Source organism: Ambystoma mexicanum, chromosome 13, assembly GCF_040938575.1.
Source record: "Ambystoma mexicanum isolate Mex_15411 chromosome 13, UKY_AmexF1_1, whole genome shotgun sequence".
Classification (NCBI taxonomy): Eukaryota; Metazoa; Chordata; class Amphibia; order Caudata; family Ambystomatidae; genus Ambystoma; species Ambystoma mexicanum.
In genome coordinates this window covers 25,634,640-25,656,365 of record NC_090938.1, presented here as the reverse complement: position 1 = coordinate 25,656,365, position 21,726 = coordinate 25,634,640, and the positions used below count along the sequence as shown (strand labels likewise).

Genomic DNA, 21,726 nt, shown 5'->3' with positions numbered 1-21,726 from the left:
TTAACGGCATGCCGGTATCCACTATTAGCACCTTCATGATGATGGTATTTGCTTGTCTGCCTGAGTTGTGATTTCCTCCCTTTAGCGGCATGCCGCTATTGCTGGTATGATGGGCTGCGTGCCCGCGCCCATGCCGCAATTAGAGGCACCGTTATTAACGGTGCCGCTAATAGCGGTGACTTGGGTCGGAATAGCCTGGAGCGGTATGCAATGCCGGTAATCCTTTACCGGCATCGTTTTTCCATTACCTCCAACCTCGGAATGACCCCCATGGTCTTGACTGCCTATCAAGCTACTGTATATTGGTCTGATTTGTCCAGAATGTTCCCCTGTTCCACTAAACTAGGGTGGCCTCCTAAACTTCTGCGCACCAGGCCAGAGTTTAGAAATCTATCTTAACAGCGGTCTGATTCCACTCACTGTTGTGCCCTGATTCCTCGCACTGTCCTGCCCAATTTCCAACTCCCCACCAGGCACTGATTCCTCCCAAATCCAGACCCTTATTTCAAACTTTCCATTGAACTCTAATTCCATGAACTGGACATCCCTTGGTTCCTCTGACTGTCGCGCCTGTATCCTTCTCACTGCTACGCTCTGACTCAATAGCAGGCACTGATTCCTCTGGCCTGGCCGGGGAATCGGGTTTGTGGGAAACGTCACATGTTATTGGAAAGCTTTTCATGCTGCTCAACCTGTGGCTTCAAGAGTTCAAATGATCAGCTACGTGGTCCAAGCAAAATCACATACGTTTATTCAAATAAACGAATGTGAGGCCAACTGGATTGCACCAGATTAAGGATTATAGTCGCTCTGTATGTCTCTGCCGTGGTCCGAGACACAGAAAGATTAGAAAATTGGGTTATCTCAATTTTTGATTTTACATTGGAAAATAGAGAAAGTGTTAGAGAAGGGAACAAAAGCCCATTGGGATGGTGTTTTGTCCAAGACAAAACCATTTTGGTCAAGTAGAGAAATACAACACTAGAACCGTGATTATTCTGGTTCCAGAGTCAGCTTTGTCACTTCCCCTTTCCCAATCTTGGCAATCTTTGTGATTTTACATAGCACTTCATACGTTTTTAGTTTATGGCTAAGCATTCCCAACAGAAAACTGAAGCAGAGGGAGTAAGACAATGTCCCAAGATCACCAAATTTGGGATAAGTGGGAACGTTTTGATCAGAACGCCTGGTATTATTGCTCCCAAATTGTAGGCGTTGTCAACCTGACATCTATGAAGGCATCTTGCAGCAAGACGCAGACAACAGATTAAAAGTTCAACAAAAGTAGTTTTATTAACTTAAATGTCAGGATGGTTGAATGCCTTACTTGCCCTACACTTGGGTGGGATTTCCCTTACTAAATACACTAAGGAAAGTCTGGATCCTTAAGTTCAACTTTAAAAGTCTGTCTGTGTCCAAAACCTATACCTGCCCTTGCAACTAAAGGTAAACTAAGCGTAGGCATGTCAGCAACAACAAAATAGTGTTCCAAATAAAGTTCTGAGCTTCTTCCAGCTCTTGGCTTGTTTCCCAGCTCACCTTCCCCAAGTTCAAGTCTGTTACACAAAGTCTCAGGAGTCGCTTCCCAACAGTTCCAACAAAGGGGCCTTGAGCAGCAAAGTTCATAAGATCTCGGTTTTCCATTCCCCAAGACATCAGCTTTTCCAGCTTGCCAGCTCAGTTTGTCTAATATCGATTACTATACTGGACACATGTGCCTTGGGCCTAAAGCAAGATATTGAAATGTATAAATATTTAGGATCTGTGTTGGACCAACTGTGGCTTGTAATATGGCCAGATAAGCTGTAACACATCGTAGGTGGGATTCCCGATTGGGATGTGAATAGATATTTCATATTTAGATAATGGTACAGTAGCTCTTTTCTAATGTATGTAAACCAGCAAACTGTACATTAGTTGCATTTCGCCCTGGATGTTAGGAGATAATTCATTGAATACAATATAGAGATGTTCCTTTTTGTGGACGAATTAACTTGGTTTACTAAACTTGTGATGGGAATTTATCATTTTGAATTCTAGTTTTGAATTCCTGTTTGGTAACTCCTACAGTACTGTGTTTTCTTTTATTGTGTCCTTCTATTTGATTTGCACGAAGCATAATTTGCTTTATTCAACTTCAGGATGGCCGTGGGAAGTATTTGCGTGATGACATCATTGCGCACATAGCGTGATGGCGCTGTCACGCACCTAAACAAATAGCGGCCAATATTTATTTCCTTGCGAAGGATCACATTTGTGTAAGGGTTGGGCCAGTAGCACTACATTTTGTAAGGTTAGATATTAAACATTAGGCCTCAAATGCTTCTCAACCATAATATCTGCAGCCTCTTCAGCTCTACTTCTGTCAAGTTCCCTTGTAGCTTTCTCGCCACTAGGGGCCTCAATGCGAGTTTGGCGGTATTATTTCAGGTAATACCGCAGAACTCTTTTATGGTTACTGCATCTGGTAATGATACACCAAAAGAGTCTGCATGATTTGGAGCAATGCCGGCCCCTCAGTTATTAGGACTCCATTGGTGACATGTCCTATTACTGCATGGGTCATTCTACATGTGGTGACATGTTTGTGTGGCGGAAATGTCCGCCACACACAAGCAAACGTTTGTCAAGAGCTTCCATTACGAAACTCCTAATTTGGCAGAGCGGTAAAACATCCAGTTTTTGGAATCGGTCGCAGTTTAGATGATGGTTTGACAGTGGTCTTGGCTACTGGGAGCGGTTAATTTTATCTTCTCAATGATATTAATAATCTACAGACCAGAATATACATTTGTTTGTAAATATTTGACATGTCATACATGTATTTCTCTCAAGCACATTCTAACTGTATAAAAGGCCTCCATTTGTGATCCCAGATGTAAATATAATGATATGTGCATGTGTTGTGAAGTAAGGTCTGAGGCCTTGAGACATCAAGTGTGTCGCTCTAACCAGTTGTGTTGCTTGTCATTGCAGCTGCTCTGAAGAATGTGTCATTCGGCAGCTCCCATGATCGGGAGCTTTTCCCTTATCATTGCGCCCCCGACAGGCTGGGTAATGAGATGGCCCCTATCCGTGGGGAACCGCACTGCGGACCAGGCAGCTACCGAAATGAGGAGGTGAGTATCCGAAAAGGGCTGTGGTGGTGCATGCCCTGGTGAAGATGTACGGTACGCCTGTGCTTGTGGCTTGTGTGTAGTCCCACATCTACTCCAGGCCACACTTTGCTACCTTGGCGTGGCAGATGGATGGCACCTTAACTACAGCTACTATTTGGTGGGCTTAAACCCCTGCTTTCAAAGGAAAGACGTGAACCGATATTTTGGAGTTTAAAAATAGTAGTTTTCCTTCTCAATTGGAATAGTTTTAGGCACATTCAATTATGAAGACAATCATTTTTTTTTGTGGTCCAGTTTCTTCATAGGTAATGCTTATTGAGGCAATAGAACCCGAATAAGGGGGCATTATCTGTAGGGTAATGCCCCTGGGGCGATAGTTGGAAGCCTGAGCAAAGCAAGGCCTTTAACGTAGCCTTGGGGGCTTTACCTAACCAGTAATGCCCCCCTCCAAGGCTCCTATTGCTATTTGTAACCTGGCACGTACCAGGGTACTGATAGCAATTTTTTCTTGAGTTCAGACAAGGCGTTGCGACCGTTTCAGAACTTGAGAAAAAAATTGAAAGAAAATGGCCACAAGGGATCGAGGAGAAGGGACTTCTACACGTAGTCCCTTCTCCCTTTCCATGGCAAGCAGGGAAGAAAGAGATGGAACTCCGGGACCGGCGCTCTGAACTGAGCACTCGGGTAAGTCTTACCCGGCCAGAGCCAATGAGATCGTTTGTAACAATCTGATTATCCCTAGCCGGGTACTAATGTAAATGAAAAGGCGCCTTTGTATCTCAAAAGCCCTCTTCAGGTCTGGTTATGCAACATCTCCTCTTTGAGGCCTGTGCTGCAATGCCAGTGGTTTGGAAGCATTAAAAGAGCTGGGCGTGTGGCATTAAGGGAAGGCATCTGTTACTCCCTATATTTCTTTTTTAGAAACCTGGTTTAAGGAAATTAAGCAGACAGTTGCTTAGCCTGAGCCTTCGGAGGCCAGATGGGTAAGGCATAATCATGAAATGTAAGTAACAATGCAAAGAGGGAGATCCAGTCATTGGTTCAGTCTCCTCTTGGCCAAGCACGCCCAAGATCATGTCCTCCGGGGAAGGGGCGGCATTAAAAATGCCCAACGGCTTTGAAAGTGTTTATGCCAGGAGAAGCCTGAGAGGAAAGGGTGGTCGGGGCTTCCTGCTAGCTTGCGGTAAACTGGCATAGGCATGCAGTGCAAGCGGGGAGTACAATCCTCAGAGTGCAGCCACTTCGCTTTGGACTGCTAGAGACCCCATGTCACTTAATGAAATATGCAGGGAGTGATATGTTGGTTACTTCATAATCAGCACAGCTCCAAGGGGTTCCCTTGTCCACGCTAAGGGACAAGTGGGGGTTCTGTAGCGCTTAGAAAACCACATGGGTCCGCACCGGCTGCTGCATAGGGGGCTAATCGAGATATCAAAGATGGTGTGCAGTCATAATGTCGACAGCAATAATGTCGACAGTCAAAATGTCGACAAATTAATGTCGAAAAACAATAATGTTGACAAACAAAAATGTCGACATTTTTCGATATTTTTTCGAAATTTAATTTAGTGTATGTATAAATAAATAAATATATATATGATGTGTTGAGTATGAGGGGTGGTTGGGGGGGTGTGGGGGGGTGGCAGGGGGGTGTTGGGTGAGGGGGGTTGGGGGGGGGACCCCCCCATAGTAAATACAATTTTTATTTATTTAATTATTGAATAAATAAATAAATAAATAAATAATTGGTATGTGTTGAGTATGAGGGGTGAAAGGGTGGTTGAGGGGGTGTGGGGGGGTGGCAGGGGGGTGTTGGGTGAGGGGGGGTTGGGGGGGACCCCCCCCCATAGTAAATGATCCTTTTTTAGGTTATTTATTTTTTGAAAAAATAAATAAATAAATAAATAAATAATTGGTATGTGTTGAGTATGAGGGGTGAAAGGGTGGTTGGGGGGCGTGGGGGGGGTGGCAGGGGGGTGTTGGGTGAGGTGTTGATAGTTTTAAGGGTTTATAGTCATAATGTCAAAAAAAAAAATGTCGACATTTTTTTTTCGAAAAAATGACTTTTTACATTATAAGTATAGGATGTCGACATTATTATTTTCGACATTTTTTTTTCGACATTTTTGTCTGTCGACATTTTTTCTTCAACATTATGACTATAAACCATCAAAGATCACCAAGGTTGGCGTGGCCCATAGCACGCTCCTGGTCCATAGTGCAGGTAGCACCTGGAATTGGCCAAAGCATCAAGTCTTGTATCTATGGACTGTTCCATGCTCTGCATATGGAACTGATATTAATTCACCTATTTGTTGTTTATTATTTCCTTACATAAACAGGTCACCAATATGATCTACCTCATGTCAAAGAAACCGGAGAGCACGAGAGGCTATGCTTTAGGCGCAAGAACCGCCCCGCAGTATCCACTGGAAAAGACGGTAAGATGGCCGCCGCCTTACCATTATTCTATGCCCACAAGCTGTACTGTTTCTAACATGCCATCATCACCCACAGACCATCGTAGAAACTTCCAACTAATAACCTTAGGGCAGCGTAAGACCATGGAGGCAAAGAAACTGCTCCTACATGAAAGGAAGTGATGGAAGCATGTTCTGGAAAGTCAGTGATAATGTGGTGTCTACTTCAGCGGCACCGTTGCCACATGGTGTAAGTCGCCTTTAGATCACATGTGGCGAATGTTTCAATACATGTCTACTGGTACAGACACCAGCAACGCAAGCTGCTCATTCTGATATGCTGGTACAGACACCAGCAACGCAACCTGTGAAGGCAAGCGTCCCCACACAGCACGATCCTCCCCGCAATGAGAGACAATAAAGGACTCTCCCAAAATGGGAATAAGGCCAAGACAGAGTGCGGGTGAGCGTAAATGGGAGTTTATCAATCAGAATAGGGCATGCAAAGAACTCTGCAAACTCCGAGAGCGCTCTGTCTGACAATAGCAAAGACAGGCGTATATATTTACAAAAAACGTCATAAGAACCTACACACTATAGGGGGCACAAGTTCATGGGGATTGGGTGGCGATGACTAACTATAGGTGCTGCTGTGATGTGGTTGGCTTTGGCTGGAAGACGTCACTGGGCAGCCTCGTGGGTTGGGCTGGGCCTGGCAGGGTGGCAGAGTTCATCCAGGCGGTGTTGTGGGGCCATCGCGGCCAGTGGCAGAGATGAATGTCTTTTCCTGACTTGTTAGCCCTAAGCCGTGCACACCGCAGTCATTCAAACATTCTAGTATTATCTTCTTTAGTAAATCTTTCAATAGGTTATACAACAGGTTAATGCAACACAGGAGGAATGTACCTTGTGAGGGGTCTGGAGGTAATACGTCAGGACATGGTTACCAGTGTCCTGTTGACCGGGGCCATAGGTCGAGGGGCTAAGCTTCGGGGCCTGGGGCGGGCGGTACATGTCTTACTGCCTTGTTAGAAGTTGTAATGTATGTTCCGCTGTGTGTTGTCAAAGTGTTGGGTGTCCTGATTGCACAGGGCCATAAGTCCGAGATGGTCCGGTGGGTTGTGAGGTTTACGAGGGGGCGCGTGTGTTCAGGCAGAGGTTTACTGCTGTGCTGTAAATAATGCAGGTGGCGGGTGGTGGCCTTGGGTGCTACAGAGGGGATTACAAGTCTTTGAAGCGGCTCCATTCTGGTTGGGGGAGGTAAAGCAGCGCGGCGCGGTCTCTGCTCTCATGCCTTTGGCAGCCTTCGCAGGGTGGGAGGGGGAATGGCCTTGCACGTATTTCACAAAAGTATCTCCCTCGTGTGTTGCTGAGTTAGGTAAAACCATCAAACATTTGAACATTGTATAATACTTATTCAAATCATTTTAAAACATGCATTTCAATTTTGCTGGATGTGTCTCGATTATACCCAGTCTGAACACCGTATTCGTACACTATGTTTTAACAACTACAGTATTTGATTATATGCATATATATTTGCAGTAAGTGAGGTAGAGTTAGGGTTGGTGGAGAACATAGAAAGTAACCCGCCACTTGTTCGTGACGGTGGTGGCGCATGTGGGGCCTAGACATGCACACATGACATGCGCCTTCCCATGCATTCTTCACATGGGCCCTTTGTATGGTTACATTCGTTTTCTTGTGTCCTCTAGCAGCATTAGTTCAGTTATGGCGCGAGCCCATGGGGTGTAAGTTTTCCAGTCATACACGTAACAAACAGATTCCTGGTGCGTTCCGTTATTATTAGTACCCAACTGCAATGGTATATGCTCACCATCGCTTATATCATGGGGGCATGATCTCTTGTAATTATACATCTTACAGGCTTTTGTAATATAAGGGATTTTATGGAAGAAAAGCATCCTTTGCAAGTAGTCTCAACATTAATATACAAAGATTGTCTGTCATATAATGACCAGTTTACTGTTCTTTTCATTTGCCTAGGCCTGCTGGCCGGGTCATGCTGGGAGCGATGATACACTGCGGGAGGTGAACTGTTACAATGTTAGTGTATTACACTAGCTCATGTCCGTCTTGTTCGTGGGAACGTGCTCGCAGCGGATCTACCAGGGTGCTGCGGCAACAAGGAGGACTGAAACCCTCCAAGGGTGGGGGGCCGCGCTACAGTGCGCTGAGCTCACACCATCTTTATCAGACAAAATGGTTTCTAGGCCTAGCTAAATTTTAATACGTGTGGGCAATTAATACGTGCGGGCAATGTCTCCAGTGGGTGAACCCTCCACCACCTGGGCCCGGGTGGCATGAGGGGACGCCCAAAGGACCCATAGTCCTCACCTGGGGAGAAAGCGTAGGCGAGGGGGGTCTTCTTGGACCAGTCCTCCCCTACACCTGCTAATTCTGATATGCTGGTACAGACACCAGCAACGCAAGCTGCTAATTCTGATATGCTGGTACAGACACCAGCAACGCAACCTGCTAATTCTGATATGCTGGTACAGACACCAGCAACGCAAGCTGCTCATTCTGATATGCTGGTACAGACACCAGCAACGCAAGCTGCTCATTCTGATATGCTGGTACAGACACCAGCAACGCAAGCTGCTAATTCTGATATGCTGGTACAGACACCAGCAACGCAAGCTGCTCATTCTGATATGCTGGTACAGACACAAGCAACGCAAGCTGCTCATTCTGATATTGGCTGAATGTGGGCATCCATTTCTGTTCTTGCAGCACATTCTAGCCAGTCTTACTGACCTTAATAGAATCTCACGCCTGTAAACCAATAACGTTTGGTGAAGAACCAGTGGAACTCACTGCTGTGAATGCTTCCACCTTCAAACCTTCGTTTAATCTTCCGCCGCTGGAGTCGTTGCGGCTTCAGACCCACACAGATGTTGTTCCATCTTCAAGCCTTCATTTAATCTTCTGCCATGGAGTCTTTGCGGCTTCAGACCCACACAGATCTCGGTCCACTGGACGCTTCCACCTTCAAGCCTTCATTTAATCTTTTGCCTCTGGAGTCGTTGCGGCTTCAGACCCACACAGATGTCATTCCACTGGACACTTGCACCTTCAAGCCTTCATTTAATCCTTTGCCTCTGGAGTTGTTGCGGCTTCAGACCCACACAGATCTCGTTCCACTGGACATTCCCACCTTCAAACATTCATTTAATCTTCTGCCTTTGGAGTCTTTGCGACTTCAGACCCAGACAGATGTCGTTTCCCTGGACGCTTCCACCTTCAAGCCTTCATTTAATCTTTTGCCTCTGGAGTCGTTGCGGCTTCAGACCCACACAGATGTCGTTCCACTGGATGCTTCCACCTTCAAGCCTTCATTTAATCTTTTGCCTCTGGAGTTGTTGCGGCTTCAGACCCACACAGATGTCGTTCCACTGGACACTTCCACCTTCAAACCTTAATTTAATCTTTTGCCTCTGGAGTTGTTGCGGCTTCAGACCCACACAGATGTCGTTCCACTGGACAATTTCACCTTCAAGCCTTCATTTAATCTTCCACCTTTGGAGTCTTTGCGACTTCAGACCCAAACAGATGTCGTTCCACTGGATCCTTCCACCTTCAAGCCTTCATTTAATCTTTTGCCTCTGGAGTTGTTGCGGCTTCAGACCCACACAGATGTCGTTCCACTGGACACTTGCACCTTCAAGCCGTCATTTAATCTTCCGCCGCTGGAGTAGTTGCGGCTTCAGACCCATACAGATGTCGTTCCACTGGACACTTCCACCTTCAAGCCTTCATTTAATCTTCCGCCTTTGGAGTCTTTGTGGCTTCAGACCCACACAGATGTCGTTCCAATGGACGCTTCCACCTTCAAGCCTTCATTTAATCCTTTGCCTCTGGAGTTGTTGCGGCTTCAGACCCATACAGATCTCGTTCCACTGGACATTCCCACCTTCAAGCTTTCATTTAATCTTCCGCCGCTGGAGTCGTTGCGGCTTCAGACCCACACAGATGTCGTTCCACCTTCAAGCCTTCATTTCATCTTCCGCCGCTGGAGTCGTTGCGGCTTCAGATTCACACAGATGTCGTTCCACTGGACACTTCCACCTTCAAACCTTCATTTAATCTTCCGCGGCTGGAGTCGTTGCAGCTTCAGACCCACACAGATGTCATTCCACTGGACACTTCCACCTTCAAGCCTTCATTTAATCTTCCGCCGCTAGAGTCCTTGCGGCTTCAGACTCACACAGATGTCGTTCCACTGGACACTTCCACCTTCAAACCTTCGTTTAATCTTCCGCCTTTGGAGTCTTTGCAGCTTCAGACCCTCACACATCTCGTTCCACTGGACACTTCCACCTTCAAGCCTTCATCTAATCTTCCGCCGATGGAGTCTTTGCGGCTTCAGACCCACACAGATGTCGTTCCACTGGATGTTTCCACCTTCAAGCCTTCATTTAATCTTTTGCCTCTGGAGTGTTTGCAGCTTCAGACCCTCTTCAAATGTCATTCCTCTGAACTGTACATCCATCAGTCCTCCTCACATCTCACTCCTCTGGTGTATTTCACCTTCAACCCTCCCTGGCATTTCACTGCTCTGGACTTTTAACCTCAAACCCTCTATGAATCTTAAAATGTCCCTCATTTGTCGCTTATTTTGGACTATTCACCTTCAACCCTCCCTTTGTATCTCTCTCTCCTCTAAACTCTTTACCTTCAAGAAGACTCCTATTTCACGCCACTGGACTCTTACACCTTCAAACCCTCTCGAATTTCACTCTTCACGCCTCTGCCACCTTCACACCTGCCTCGCATATCCCTCCTCAATACTCTTCCCCTTCAAACCCCATCAATTCTCACTCCAATGGACTCCACCGTCAAACCACCCAAGTACTGCAATCGTTTCTCTGGCATTGGAGTCAGTCAAAAATCTCTTTTTGCGAATGTTGCAAGCTTACATTTATCATCTTTTTTCTATGTCTATAGATCCAGAGCCCCGGGCCCGCGGCATACCAATCCTACTGGAGCAAAGAGCGGGTATTCACCCCAGCCTACGCCCCGTTCTCCATCAGTGCAGACCGTTTCTCATCAAAGGTGCCGGAGGCAGAACGTCGCCCTGGGTAGGTTGCACCGATAATCTGAGAGTGATATGTGCAGTACAGCACTTATAATGCACATACAATATCACATACACACTGATGAACGCACAGCGGAAGCAAACTCACAAATGCAGAACTGTCTTCAGAGGGATCAGAGTGGGGGTAATCTGCTTGAACGTCCGTACACTGCAAATTAGGTGGGCAGCAAAATGCAGACCTGTCTTCAGAGGACTCTGAGGGATCAGAGTGAGGGTTATCTGCTTGAACGTCCGTATACTGCAAATTAGGTGGGATCAGAGGACTTGGTGGGATCAGAGTGGGGGTAATGTGCTTTGAATGTCCATGTGCTTCAAATTAAGTGGGCAGAAAAATGCAGAACTGTGTTCAGAGGACTTGGTGGGATCAGAGTGGTGGTAATGTGCTTGATCATCTGTATGCTTCAAATTAGGTGGGATCAGAGGACTTGGTGGGATCAGAGTGGGGGCGATGTGCTTTGAATGTCCATGTGCTTCAAATTAGGTGGGCAGAAGAATATAGAACTGTCTTCAGAGGGATAAGAGTGGTGGTGATCTACTCGGACGTCTGCGTGCTTCCACTTTGATGGGCACTGGAATGCAGAACTATCTTTAAAGAGCTCAGAGTGGAAGAGAGAAGCCTACGAAGACTGCGTTTCTCCTACCCAAGCGTCAAAGAACTGAAGCCTGTACGGCAGTACAAAGGTCGAAGGGCGGAATAAAAGGTTTGATTTTACAAAGAAAGATCCAGTGAAAAAACATGATTGTGAAAGATGGAAAATATGTTGTGTAAACTTTAAGTTAGAACCAAGAGTAAAGTCAAGGGGACACCTGGGTAGGGGTGATAACGAGAGAAGTGAGTGGAGCAAACCACTCTTGAAATCGTGAACAAGAAGAGGGAGAGGATTCCAGAAAAAGGTTATTCTTAGAACAATTTAACTTACGAGATAGTTAAGCCATGTAGTCCTTGATTGCACCAAGACAGTCCCTAAGGTGGACAATGTCAGCTGGTGATGACACTCTGAGTTAAACCTGGGTGCTTCCAGCAGACTGGTGTATCCTGAGACCCATCTCTGTTATCAGATCTCGCACGGGTTCCATGCAGCTGCCATGCTGCATAGATGATCAGGCTGAACTGCACACCGCTTTGGCACAGGGTCCCACCTGGCAGAGCCCACCTGCAGATACTGAGTATGATAGCCCAGCATGAAGATAGCCATGCCAGAACTGGTCCACCCAAAACCATGCAGAAAGATAAGACCTCATGTTGACGGTCACAGAGCCATCACACGCGTGGCATCAGCCGATCGCTGGAGGGTGAAGGATAGCAGTCTCCTTGCTGGAACAGGGATGGAACACTGGATGATAGTCACACGAAAGAGAGTGTTTTGCTCAGCATGGGAACGTGGAAAAGTTGCTAATTCCTGCTGGAAGAGGATCCAGAAAGAAGAAATCGGAGAAGGAATGGTTTCAATCAAATGTTTGTAAGAGGATCTTGTGAATGAACCTGAAGTCGCTTTCATTGATGATGAAAGGCTCATAAACTCAGTTTCAGATATAAGATTAAAGGGATTCCAAGTGAGAATTGAAGGAGGGTGACTGGAATAAAAGAAACATTAGAACTGAGAACTATCAAGCCAGTGTTCAATGGTATCAATGTTATTAACAAAAAAGTATTAACAATGTTGTTCAGATCTTTGGAGAGAGACACTATTCATGGTCAAGAGACTGACGTGATATTGTATCACTGTAAATAACTCACAGGCTGGTCTATGTGAGGGTCAGAAATGCGAGACGGCCACAAAGGTAAAGTTTTCTCAAAGTTTGCCATTTATTGAAAATAAAAAGTGGTTTTGATAAACGCCTAACTTTCCCTAACCTACAAGGGAGATTCCTACTTAGCAAACTAACGCTAATGAAAAATGACCTAGTGTCTAAAATATCTCTAGCCCTCACGCTTATACACAATAAAAGTATACAAGGAAAATATGGCTAAGTTCGATTCAATAAAACAGGCCTGTAATTCAAACTTAAAAGTTCTTGAAAGCACTCCCTGTGACTAGGGTTGTATTCCCTTCCCCTGGATCAACTCAGGAATACTTTGATTACAGTTCTGATTCAACAATTCTGTTCAAGGTAATGGAAACTTCTTTTTCAACCACTGTGTCTTTCTCTGGGATACAAGGAATGTCTTTTCCTCCACAGTTGATTGGTAATTCAAAACAACTCCATGTCTTCCACAATATCCCTCTTGAAAGGATGATTGACTTTCTTTCAAAAATACAAGTTCAACCAAAGCAATTGTTCTGTTACCATGTAAATCTTTTTTCAAATGAACTACTTCTTGCCGAGATAGCACTTCAATCTTTCTCAATACTTCATCTTGAAATAAAGCACTTTTGTCAGGATAGCCAAATCAATTGTCTCAGTGAGGCCACTGCTTGTCAAACAAATAATAAAGTACATGAATTCTCTTAATTCAACAAAGGTTCTTTCCAGACATCTTTTGCCCCAAAGATTTCTTATCAAATCACCATCGTCTTTCCTGGTCTACTCGCCTTCCAGGCCTAACCACTATAAGCCATTTCCTGGTATACTCGCCTGCCAGGAAGAAAACTCCTACAACTAACTTCAAGCTTGATGGCAATATGGATTCCAGTATTCTCCACACCAATCTTTCGGTATGGGTTTGTGGTCTCTTGGCTGTTGACAATGTGATATATAAGGGGGTGTATGTCTTGGTTGCTTTTATTAAGGATTTCTCACAACTGCTTGGCTGATGGTAATGCTGGTTATGAGATTTTCCCAGGTGTTGTTTTATTATGGTTTCCTTGTGGCCACTTGGCTGTGGATAGTATTGGTTAGAGGCTTTACCCACTGGTAGATCTCCCAAAGTCTTTGGACAGCCTCTTGGCTGTAGGTAATACTGGTTATAAGGTTTCCCCTCTTTGCCACGTAGCTTTGTTTTCTTTAATCAGTATTCAGAAAATAAGTTGTGATTTGATTCGTCAATTGTTTGGTATTCAAAATTGCAACATTATAACCGTTTCTGTGAAAGGAGTGCCCCAGGGTCAGCTTTCCACTCTGCCAACTCACCGGTCCTCTGCAGCTGCTCCCTCTCGATGTCGGGCTTGATGGCGGTTCTTCAGTGTTTAATCTGCTTTCCCTCCCGCCTCTGCCAGCTCTTGGGTAAGTTGTGCATTGGTCTTCTGAAGCGATTACAGCTCTGTTGATCTTCTGCTTCTTCACTGGTATACCACACACACGGCTCTGGGAGCACAGCTCCTCAGCTGGGCTTCTTCTTAGAACGCCGCTTCCCACTGCGCATACTCTGCAGTTCGGCTCAATTTCACCTTTCATGGTGACTTCTGCTGGCTGGCTTCTTTCCGTGGTTGCTCCTGCACCTCTGATGGCTTAATCTTCCTCAGCTATGCTTCCTACACGGCCATACAATGTTTCTTGTCCTTCTTCCTCTGCTTCAACTTCATTTCCTTGGTTCCACAGCTGTGCCTCATCTTGGGTTTTAAATATCCTGCTCGGGTGCTTTTGAGTGCAGCAACTAGAGCGCACCATTGAATATTCACCATTCTGAATCCTCATCGACTCTGACCTTCCTCATCCCAGATCTTTTAACATTATGGGAACTGAAGTCCATAGAAGATTGTGCCATATTATTTTGTTAAATTTTACAGTAAGCCATCAGTAGTTCCGGAATTACAGGGGAATCCTGAGATAAGCAGGTCCCTGCTATCTCCTGGCATGAGTCCCCTCCCACGTGATCCTCCCACATGAAACCTCCCCCAGGGTCAGGATCAGGATGCGGCTGCCTTCCCCATGCCACATGAGAGGAGGCCCATGCCGCGTTTCTAGGCATGATCTCACTGGATTCATCACATCTGCTACATTAGGAATTTGAGACTGGGAAGTGTGGCTTTAATTTTGTGAAATGTATGAACCCTATGAAGCTTGTGAAGTTGAAAAGAAATCTCAGACGTTTTATGCTACTAGTTTTCAGTAGGTCAAAGAGTTTGCTTTTCTTGTCTGAGAAAGGCGTGGAACCTACGGGGTGGATGAGAGAGGCATAGTCTTCACTGGAATTGGTGGAGCAAGGAATTGGCTGCCGGAAAAGCCAGTGAATGATGGTCAAAAACTAAGATGAAACATCCAAAGACTCAGAAAAGGAAAAATCTTTATAAGTGGGCAAATCCTATCTGAGCAAGAACGAGGGGATTTCTTTCTAAAAACTGAAGAAGTCGCAATTTGGTATTAGTCACATTGGTAGAGGAAAAACAGGCAAGAAAAGAAGGAAAGGAACAGCAAAAGGATCAGAAGAAACCTTGAAAGTAGTGATTGGCTATTAGTCACATTAAGGGAATCGAAACATAAATGAACGAGAGATGAAACACCAAAATGATGCATTCTAGAAAATCACTTCTTCCAAGAGAAGGGAGGCACAGTGCACCAGAGGAACAGGAAGCAGTGACCAAAGGTGAGACCCAGAGACGGCAAGTGAAGACGCAAACCAATGCAGAATATTCATTTTGAGAGAGAGGAGCTTATGTGGTCATATTGCGCACTACTAACAATGATCAGGAAAGAGATGACATTCTGATAGAGGACTTCCGTCTGAGCCAGAGCACAATGAGTGCAGTGACAAAAGGAGACGCAGATGCCCGGGACAAGCCACGTTGTGGAGAGTAACCATGGAGAGACCCACGCAAGGCCTGTGAATGGGGGGATTTTAGCCTGATTTTAGCCAGGGAATAGTTTCGGAAGGAGCGCTGTTTTTCCGCAGACTAGGATTTCAGTTTTTCCCGGATTGAGGAGGAGTTGGTTGGTCGTCCTCTAGTGGTCAATATCCATGAGGCATGATGACAGATCTGGGTGGTTGGGGCCTGGCAGCTTTGGGATTTTGGGGTTCATCTGGGTGTTGTCTGCGTAGTTCTAGCAGGTGAGATTGTGGGAGTGGATGAGTGCAAGGAGTGGGTTCAGATGTTGAACAGGAGGGGAGTTAGGGATGCTTCCTGTGGGGCCCCTTTTTGTACTGATCGATATGTAGAAGTGAAAGGTTGAAGGAGCATGATTTGGGATGGATTTGAGATGAAGGAGGAGATCCAAGTGAGGCAAGTGTCTTTGATTCCTAAGGAATGTAGCCTGTCTAGGAGAAGGGTGTGGTCAGTGGGATCGAAGGCGGCAGAGAGGTCAAGGAGAAGAGCACAACGCATCCTTCAACGTCCATGGTCCCAAACGGACACCAGGGAGGACTCTGTTCCTCTGAACGGTCTGAAGCCAGATTGGGCAGGGTCAAGGAGGTTGTTGGCTTCAGCGAAATAGCTGAGTTGCTTGAATGCTGAGCAGTCCATGGGTTTGGCCATGAAGTCGGTTTTGGAAATGGGCTGGTAGTTCTGGGGGAGGAGTGGGTTGAGCGGCGTAGTTTTTTTTTAGGAGGGATTTAATGTAGGAGGTTTTTAAGCCTTCCAGGAAAGTTCCCGATGTTAGGGAGTGGATTAGTCTAGGATTGAGCGCGCAATACTGCCCGCACAGGTTTGAGGCTAGGATGCTTTTGAGGAGGGTGGGTGGGCAAGGGTCTTCAGTCGAACCTCACAGGCGCCTTTGTGCTAGGAGCGAGAGGACTCCTGGTGTGAGATCGGAGAGAAAGAGGTGAAGGATTGCATCGGGGGGCGGTTGGACAGGGAATGGGCAGTGGGCGGGGGCATTGTTTCTAATTTAGAGGTTAGGGCAGAGTGTCTGTCGATAGCGATGTTGTGAAAGTCTTCTGATAAGGCATTGCATAGGGATTGGGAGTTGGGTGGAGGGTGGGATAAGAGCAGCCGGAGAGTTCAGAAATTATTCTATGCAGTTCCATGCGTGGGTTGCGAGAGTTCAAGATTCTGTTCCCATAGACTGCTTTCTTGATTTTTATGATTTCCAATCTGTAGTCCCTGGTTAGTCTTGCTAGGGCGTTTTTGTTTTGGGTGATTAGGTTAGTTCTCCATGTCCATTCCAGACGGTGCTTGAGGGTTTTTAGCGATTTGAGGTTGGTGTGTACCACCTGGGTGTGGGACCTGATCTGTGAGCGGGCTGTTTTGTTGGGGTGAGGGGTGTGAGGGCTTTAAAGAGCCAGTGCTCGAGGAGTTTGATTGAGGGGGCCTTCCTGGAGGGAGAGTGCTGGAAGTGAGTTGAGGAGGGAGTATGCATGGCACTATATCCCTCATGGTATGCATGGCACTACATCCCTCAGTATGCATGGTGCTATATCCCTCATAGTATGCAAGGCGCTATATCCCTCACAGTATGCATGGTGCTGTATCCCTCACGGTATGCATGGCGCTGTATCCCTCACGGTATGCATGGCACTATATCCCTCATGGTTTGCATGGCACTACATCCCTCAGTATGCATGGTGCTATATCCCTCATAGTATGCAAGGCGCTATATCCCTCACAGTATGCATGGCACTATATCCCTCACGGTATGCATGGCGCTGTATCCCTCACGGTATGCATGGCGCTGTATCCCTCACGGTATGCATGGCGCTGTATCCCTCACGGTATGCATGGCGCTGTATCCCTCACGGTATGCATGGCGCTGTATCCCTCACGGTATGCATGTCGCTGTATCCCTCACAGTATGTATGGCACTGTATCCCTCACAGTATGCATGGCGCTGTATCCCTCACAGTATGCATGGTGCTATACACCCTCACAGTATGCATGGAACTGAATCCCTTACAGTATGCATGGCGCTGTGTCCCTCACAGTATGCATGGCGCTATATCCCTCACAGTATGCATGGTGCTATACACCCTCACAGTATGCATGGCGCTGTATCCCTCACAGTATGCATTGCGCAATACCCCTCACAGTATGCAAGGCGCTATATCCATAATAGTATGTATGGCACTATGTCCCTCACAGTATGCACAGCACTAGATCCCTCACAGTATGCATGGCCCTAGATCCCTCACAGTATGCATGGCCCTAGATCCCTCATAGTATGCACGGCACTAGATCCCTCACAGTATGCCTGGTGCTATAGCCCTCAAAGTATGCCTGGTGCTATAACCCTCACAGTATGCCTGGCGCTAGATCCCTCACAGTATGCCTGGCACTAGATCCCTCACAGTATGCCTGGCACTAGATCCCTCACAGTATGCCTGGCACTAGATCCCTCACAGTATTGCTGGCGCTATATCCCTCACAGTATTGCTGGCGCTATATCCCTCACAGTATTGCTGGCACTATAGCCCTCACAGTATGCCTGGCGCTAGATCCCTCACAGTATGCCTGGTGCTATAGCCCTCACAGTATGCCTGGTGCTATAGCCCTCACAGTATGCCTGGCGCTATAGCCCTCACAGTATGCCTGGCGCTATAGCCCTCACAGTATGCCTGACGCTAGATCCCTCACAGTATGCCTGCCGCTAGATCCCTCACAGTATGCCTGGTGCTCTAGCCCTCACAGTATGCATGGTACTAGACCCTCACATTATGTATGGCACTATATCCTTCACAGTTACTTGACATCCTCGCGGAGTTGAACAGAGACAAGAAGCCCCACATTCAAGACGATCCATCATCATTCTGTTTATTGATCTCAAAAAGGGCATCCTGCGGCCCTAACCTCAGTAGGCGTTTATCCCAAACCTGACCCTCTACATAACGCGTCACTTGTTCTGTCCATCCACCACACTACTTAACACTGATGATACAGTTCACACCTGGATGTGTCTCCCCACACTTACCCTCCCAAACACACATTCTGACTCACACTGACTCTTTCTCCTTCTCTCCTCTCTGTTCTCCCTCTCTCTCCTCCTCTACGATAAAATGCGGTCTAGCTGCACACATAATGACTCGCCTGCTCTCGCATACTCTCCAGACTACTTCTCAGCACCCACCCACTTGCCAGCTCGACATGGGGGTCTAACACATAATGACTTGCCTGCTCTTGCATACTCTCCAGACTACTTCTCAGCACCCACCCACTTGCCAGCTCGACATGGGGGTCTAACACATAATGACTCGCCTGCTCTCGCATACTCTCCAGACTACTTCTCAGCACCCACACACTTGCCAGCTCGATATGGGTGTCTAACACATAATGACTCGCCTGCTCTCGCATACTCTCCAGACTACTTCTCAGCACCCACCCACATGCCAGCTCGACATGGGGGTCTAACACATAATGACTCGCCTGCTCTCGCATACTCTCCAGACTACTTCTCAGCACCCACCCACTAGCCAGCTCGACATGGGGGCCTAACACATAATGACTCGCCTGCTCTCGCATACTCTCCAGACTACTTCTCAGCACCCACCCACTTTCCAGCTCGACATGGGGGCCTAACACATAATGACTCGCCTGCTCTCGCATATTCTCCAGACTACTTCTCAGCACCCACCCACTTGCCAGCTCGATATGGGGGTCTAACACATAATGACTCGCCTGCAGACTACTTCTGAGCACCCCCCCCCACATGCCAGCTCGACATGGGTGTCTAACACATAATGACTCGCCTGCAGACTACTTCTGAGCACCCCCCCACCCCCACATGCCAGCTCGACATGGGTGTCTAACACATAATGACTCGCCTGCAGACTACTTCTTAGTACCCCCCTACATGCCAGCTCGACATGGGTGTCTAGCAGGGACCTAGGCAGCCAGCCCTACCAACCTTCGTTTTGGCTAAAATGCACACACGCATTCTATACCTCTCTGACGACTTCCCTCCCCCAAGGGCATTCAACCTACACCGCACTGGGACCTTACCAATGGTGAATTACCTCTCTCTCCCCTCACCTCTCCCCTCCCTTTCTTCCTTAACTATTTTTGCACCTCTGCTCTCTCATCCGTTCTCCCTCCATCTTCCTCTCCTCTCCTCCTCTTCCGCTCTGTCTAACTCTCTCCCGCAGATGGCACTCAATGGAGGATACAAGCTGGGTCCAAACAGTAATGTTGTGTTTTTGTCTCCTTACTTTAGCCCTGGTGTCTACGAACTGGGTGTTCCTTGTAGCAAGAGGGTGACTTGGCCCATGAAGTTTGGGTCTCCAGACTGGTCGCAGGTGCCTTCGCTGGAGAAGAGAACCCTCCGGTCTGAGGTATGGTGAACACTTTCCTGGGCCTGTTTCAGACATGCCCACCAATGCTGTTGCAGACCATGTGTGCAGGCCACCCAAAGTGGGTACGCTCAGAGTGCTGAAATGAGGGCATTTGAACACATTTTAGGCCCCTTTTGTGTAGGCCGTAGATGTGTTCTCCTACCCCCTGCGGTGCGGCTGCTTCAGAATGGAAGAAGCATTCCTCCTCTGGGTTAATGTTACCCCTTGGGCTCGAGGTTCGGGAATGTGTGCTGGATAAACACTGACAGGGTGGATGGGGGTATGGCTAAACCATAAAAGGGATCATTGGCTGTCTTTAGGTCACTTACGTCATAGGGTCTTTTTTTATTTTTTTATTGAGTGTCATTTGGTTAAATATAACCTTTAACACTATAAAATAATACAGTGAATACAACGGTTAGAAATAGAACATCATCAAAATAAAACATACACATATATTGAACATGACTACAAAATTCTAATGAAAAAGATGTCATCATTTTTATAGTGTATAAAAAATGACGTAACTTTCTCAAAGAAATCCATATCTAAAACCCTGTGTAAGGTGTCCTTCAGTTTGTGCACAAATGCATGTGGGGCATACATGCATAATCTCTTCCCATATGTAATAAACAGTATTTCTCCCCTCCTATAGCACAGACCAAAATTGATTTGTAGGGATAAAATTCATATCCTCAACCCGCATTGAGTAGCCCTTCTCATAGAAGGGGATTAGGACAGAACATTCTGTCAGCAGGTGTTGTGCAGTCTCCTGTGTACTCTACATATTCTGCATACTTGTTCCTGCTTAGAGATCTCCCCCCCAGCACCCCTCCCCCCCAGCCCCTATTTGACAGTACAGGAAGCTGATTTAGTCTTAGTAGAAGGATAAACCTCCGTACCTTTAATGTTTGCAAGTTAATAAGATAGGGGTATCCAGAGTCAGGTTGGAATGCTTGCATGGTGTAGAACTATACAGCTGGATTTCCCAGCTAGATCGGGGCTTTGCTTGTCCCTATCCCAAATCATTGCCTTTTTCTTTAATCATTGGATTTTGTAGCCAGGTTGTCTTCTGGCATCAGGGCACAGTCAATTCCCTCCAGAAAAGATCGATCTCACTATACCATGTTTTCAAGGCTGGAAAGAGAGACCTATTTCCATTTTGATCACCAAAGTATGAGTATACAGAATAAATATTGGCAGCATTCAAGCTTATTTTAAGATATAAGTTGCACGCTGCAATCATTTTTTGGGTAATCGGAGAGGTCAGGCCCAGCTGGAAGCATATTGCTTCTTCTGGTACACACTGAGGGAGGCCCGAGGCACTTCTCCTCTTCTGGTACACACTGAGGGAGGCCCGAGGCACTTCTCCTCTTCTGGTACACACTGAGGGAGGCCCGAGGCACTTCTCCTCTTCTGGTACACACTGAGGGAGGCCCGAGGCACTTCTCCTCTTCTGGTACACACTGAGGGAGGCCCGAGGCACTTCTCTTCTGGTACACACTGAGGGAGGCCCGAGGCACTTCTCCCAAGTCCCCTTCTAAGACTTTAAGCCAGTTGGTCTCTTGGGCAGAATAAGCTTCAAGACCATAGAGTGCACTAGGAGCAATACATGTGTTAGGCCCTCCATGGACTATCTGCCAGAGTGTGAAATAAAAGACCAGGTGGCTTTAAACTTAGTAGCAGTCTCGGAGATTATGTTTTTAGATGGGGTCTCTTTACTCAGGTTGTTAGCGATGATCATTCCAAGATACAAATTGTTTTCTACTTCTACTAAGACATTGTCATCAATTGTCCATCTAAATCTCTTTATAGTTTTGCGATTTGCTTTAATCGTCATCATTTTGAATTTGGACATATTGATAACCAAACCATGTTGTTCAGAATATGTTGCTAATTTGTCCAGGGTATGTTGTAAGCCTATCGCAGTCTGGTCAAAAATTACTATATCGACTGTGTAGGAAAGCCAGACAATTAGGGAAGGCACCT

General features: G+C 46.5%; 1 protein-coding gene across 3 annotated transcripts in view; it reads left to right on the top strand.

Moving 5' to 3' along the window:
• The window catches only part of CIMAP3 (ciliary microtubule associated protein 3), an 87,461-nt gene that overhangs the window by 63,392 nt on the left and 2,343 nt on the right, over positions 1-21,726 (top strand). For all 3 annotated transcript variants that reach the window (XM_069633051.1, XM_069633052.1, XM_069633050.1), the window contains exons 2-5: positions 2,977-3,119; positions 5,462-5,560; positions 10,511-10,644; positions 19,620-19,737. In XM_069633051.1, the coding sequence (XP_069489152.1) occupies positions 2,977-3,119; positions 5,462-5,560; positions 10,511-10,644; positions 19,620-19,737 (494 nt within the window). The remainder of the gene's footprint in view (positions 1-2,976; positions 3,120-5,461; positions 5,561-10,510; positions 10,645-19,619; positions 19,738-21,726) is intronic.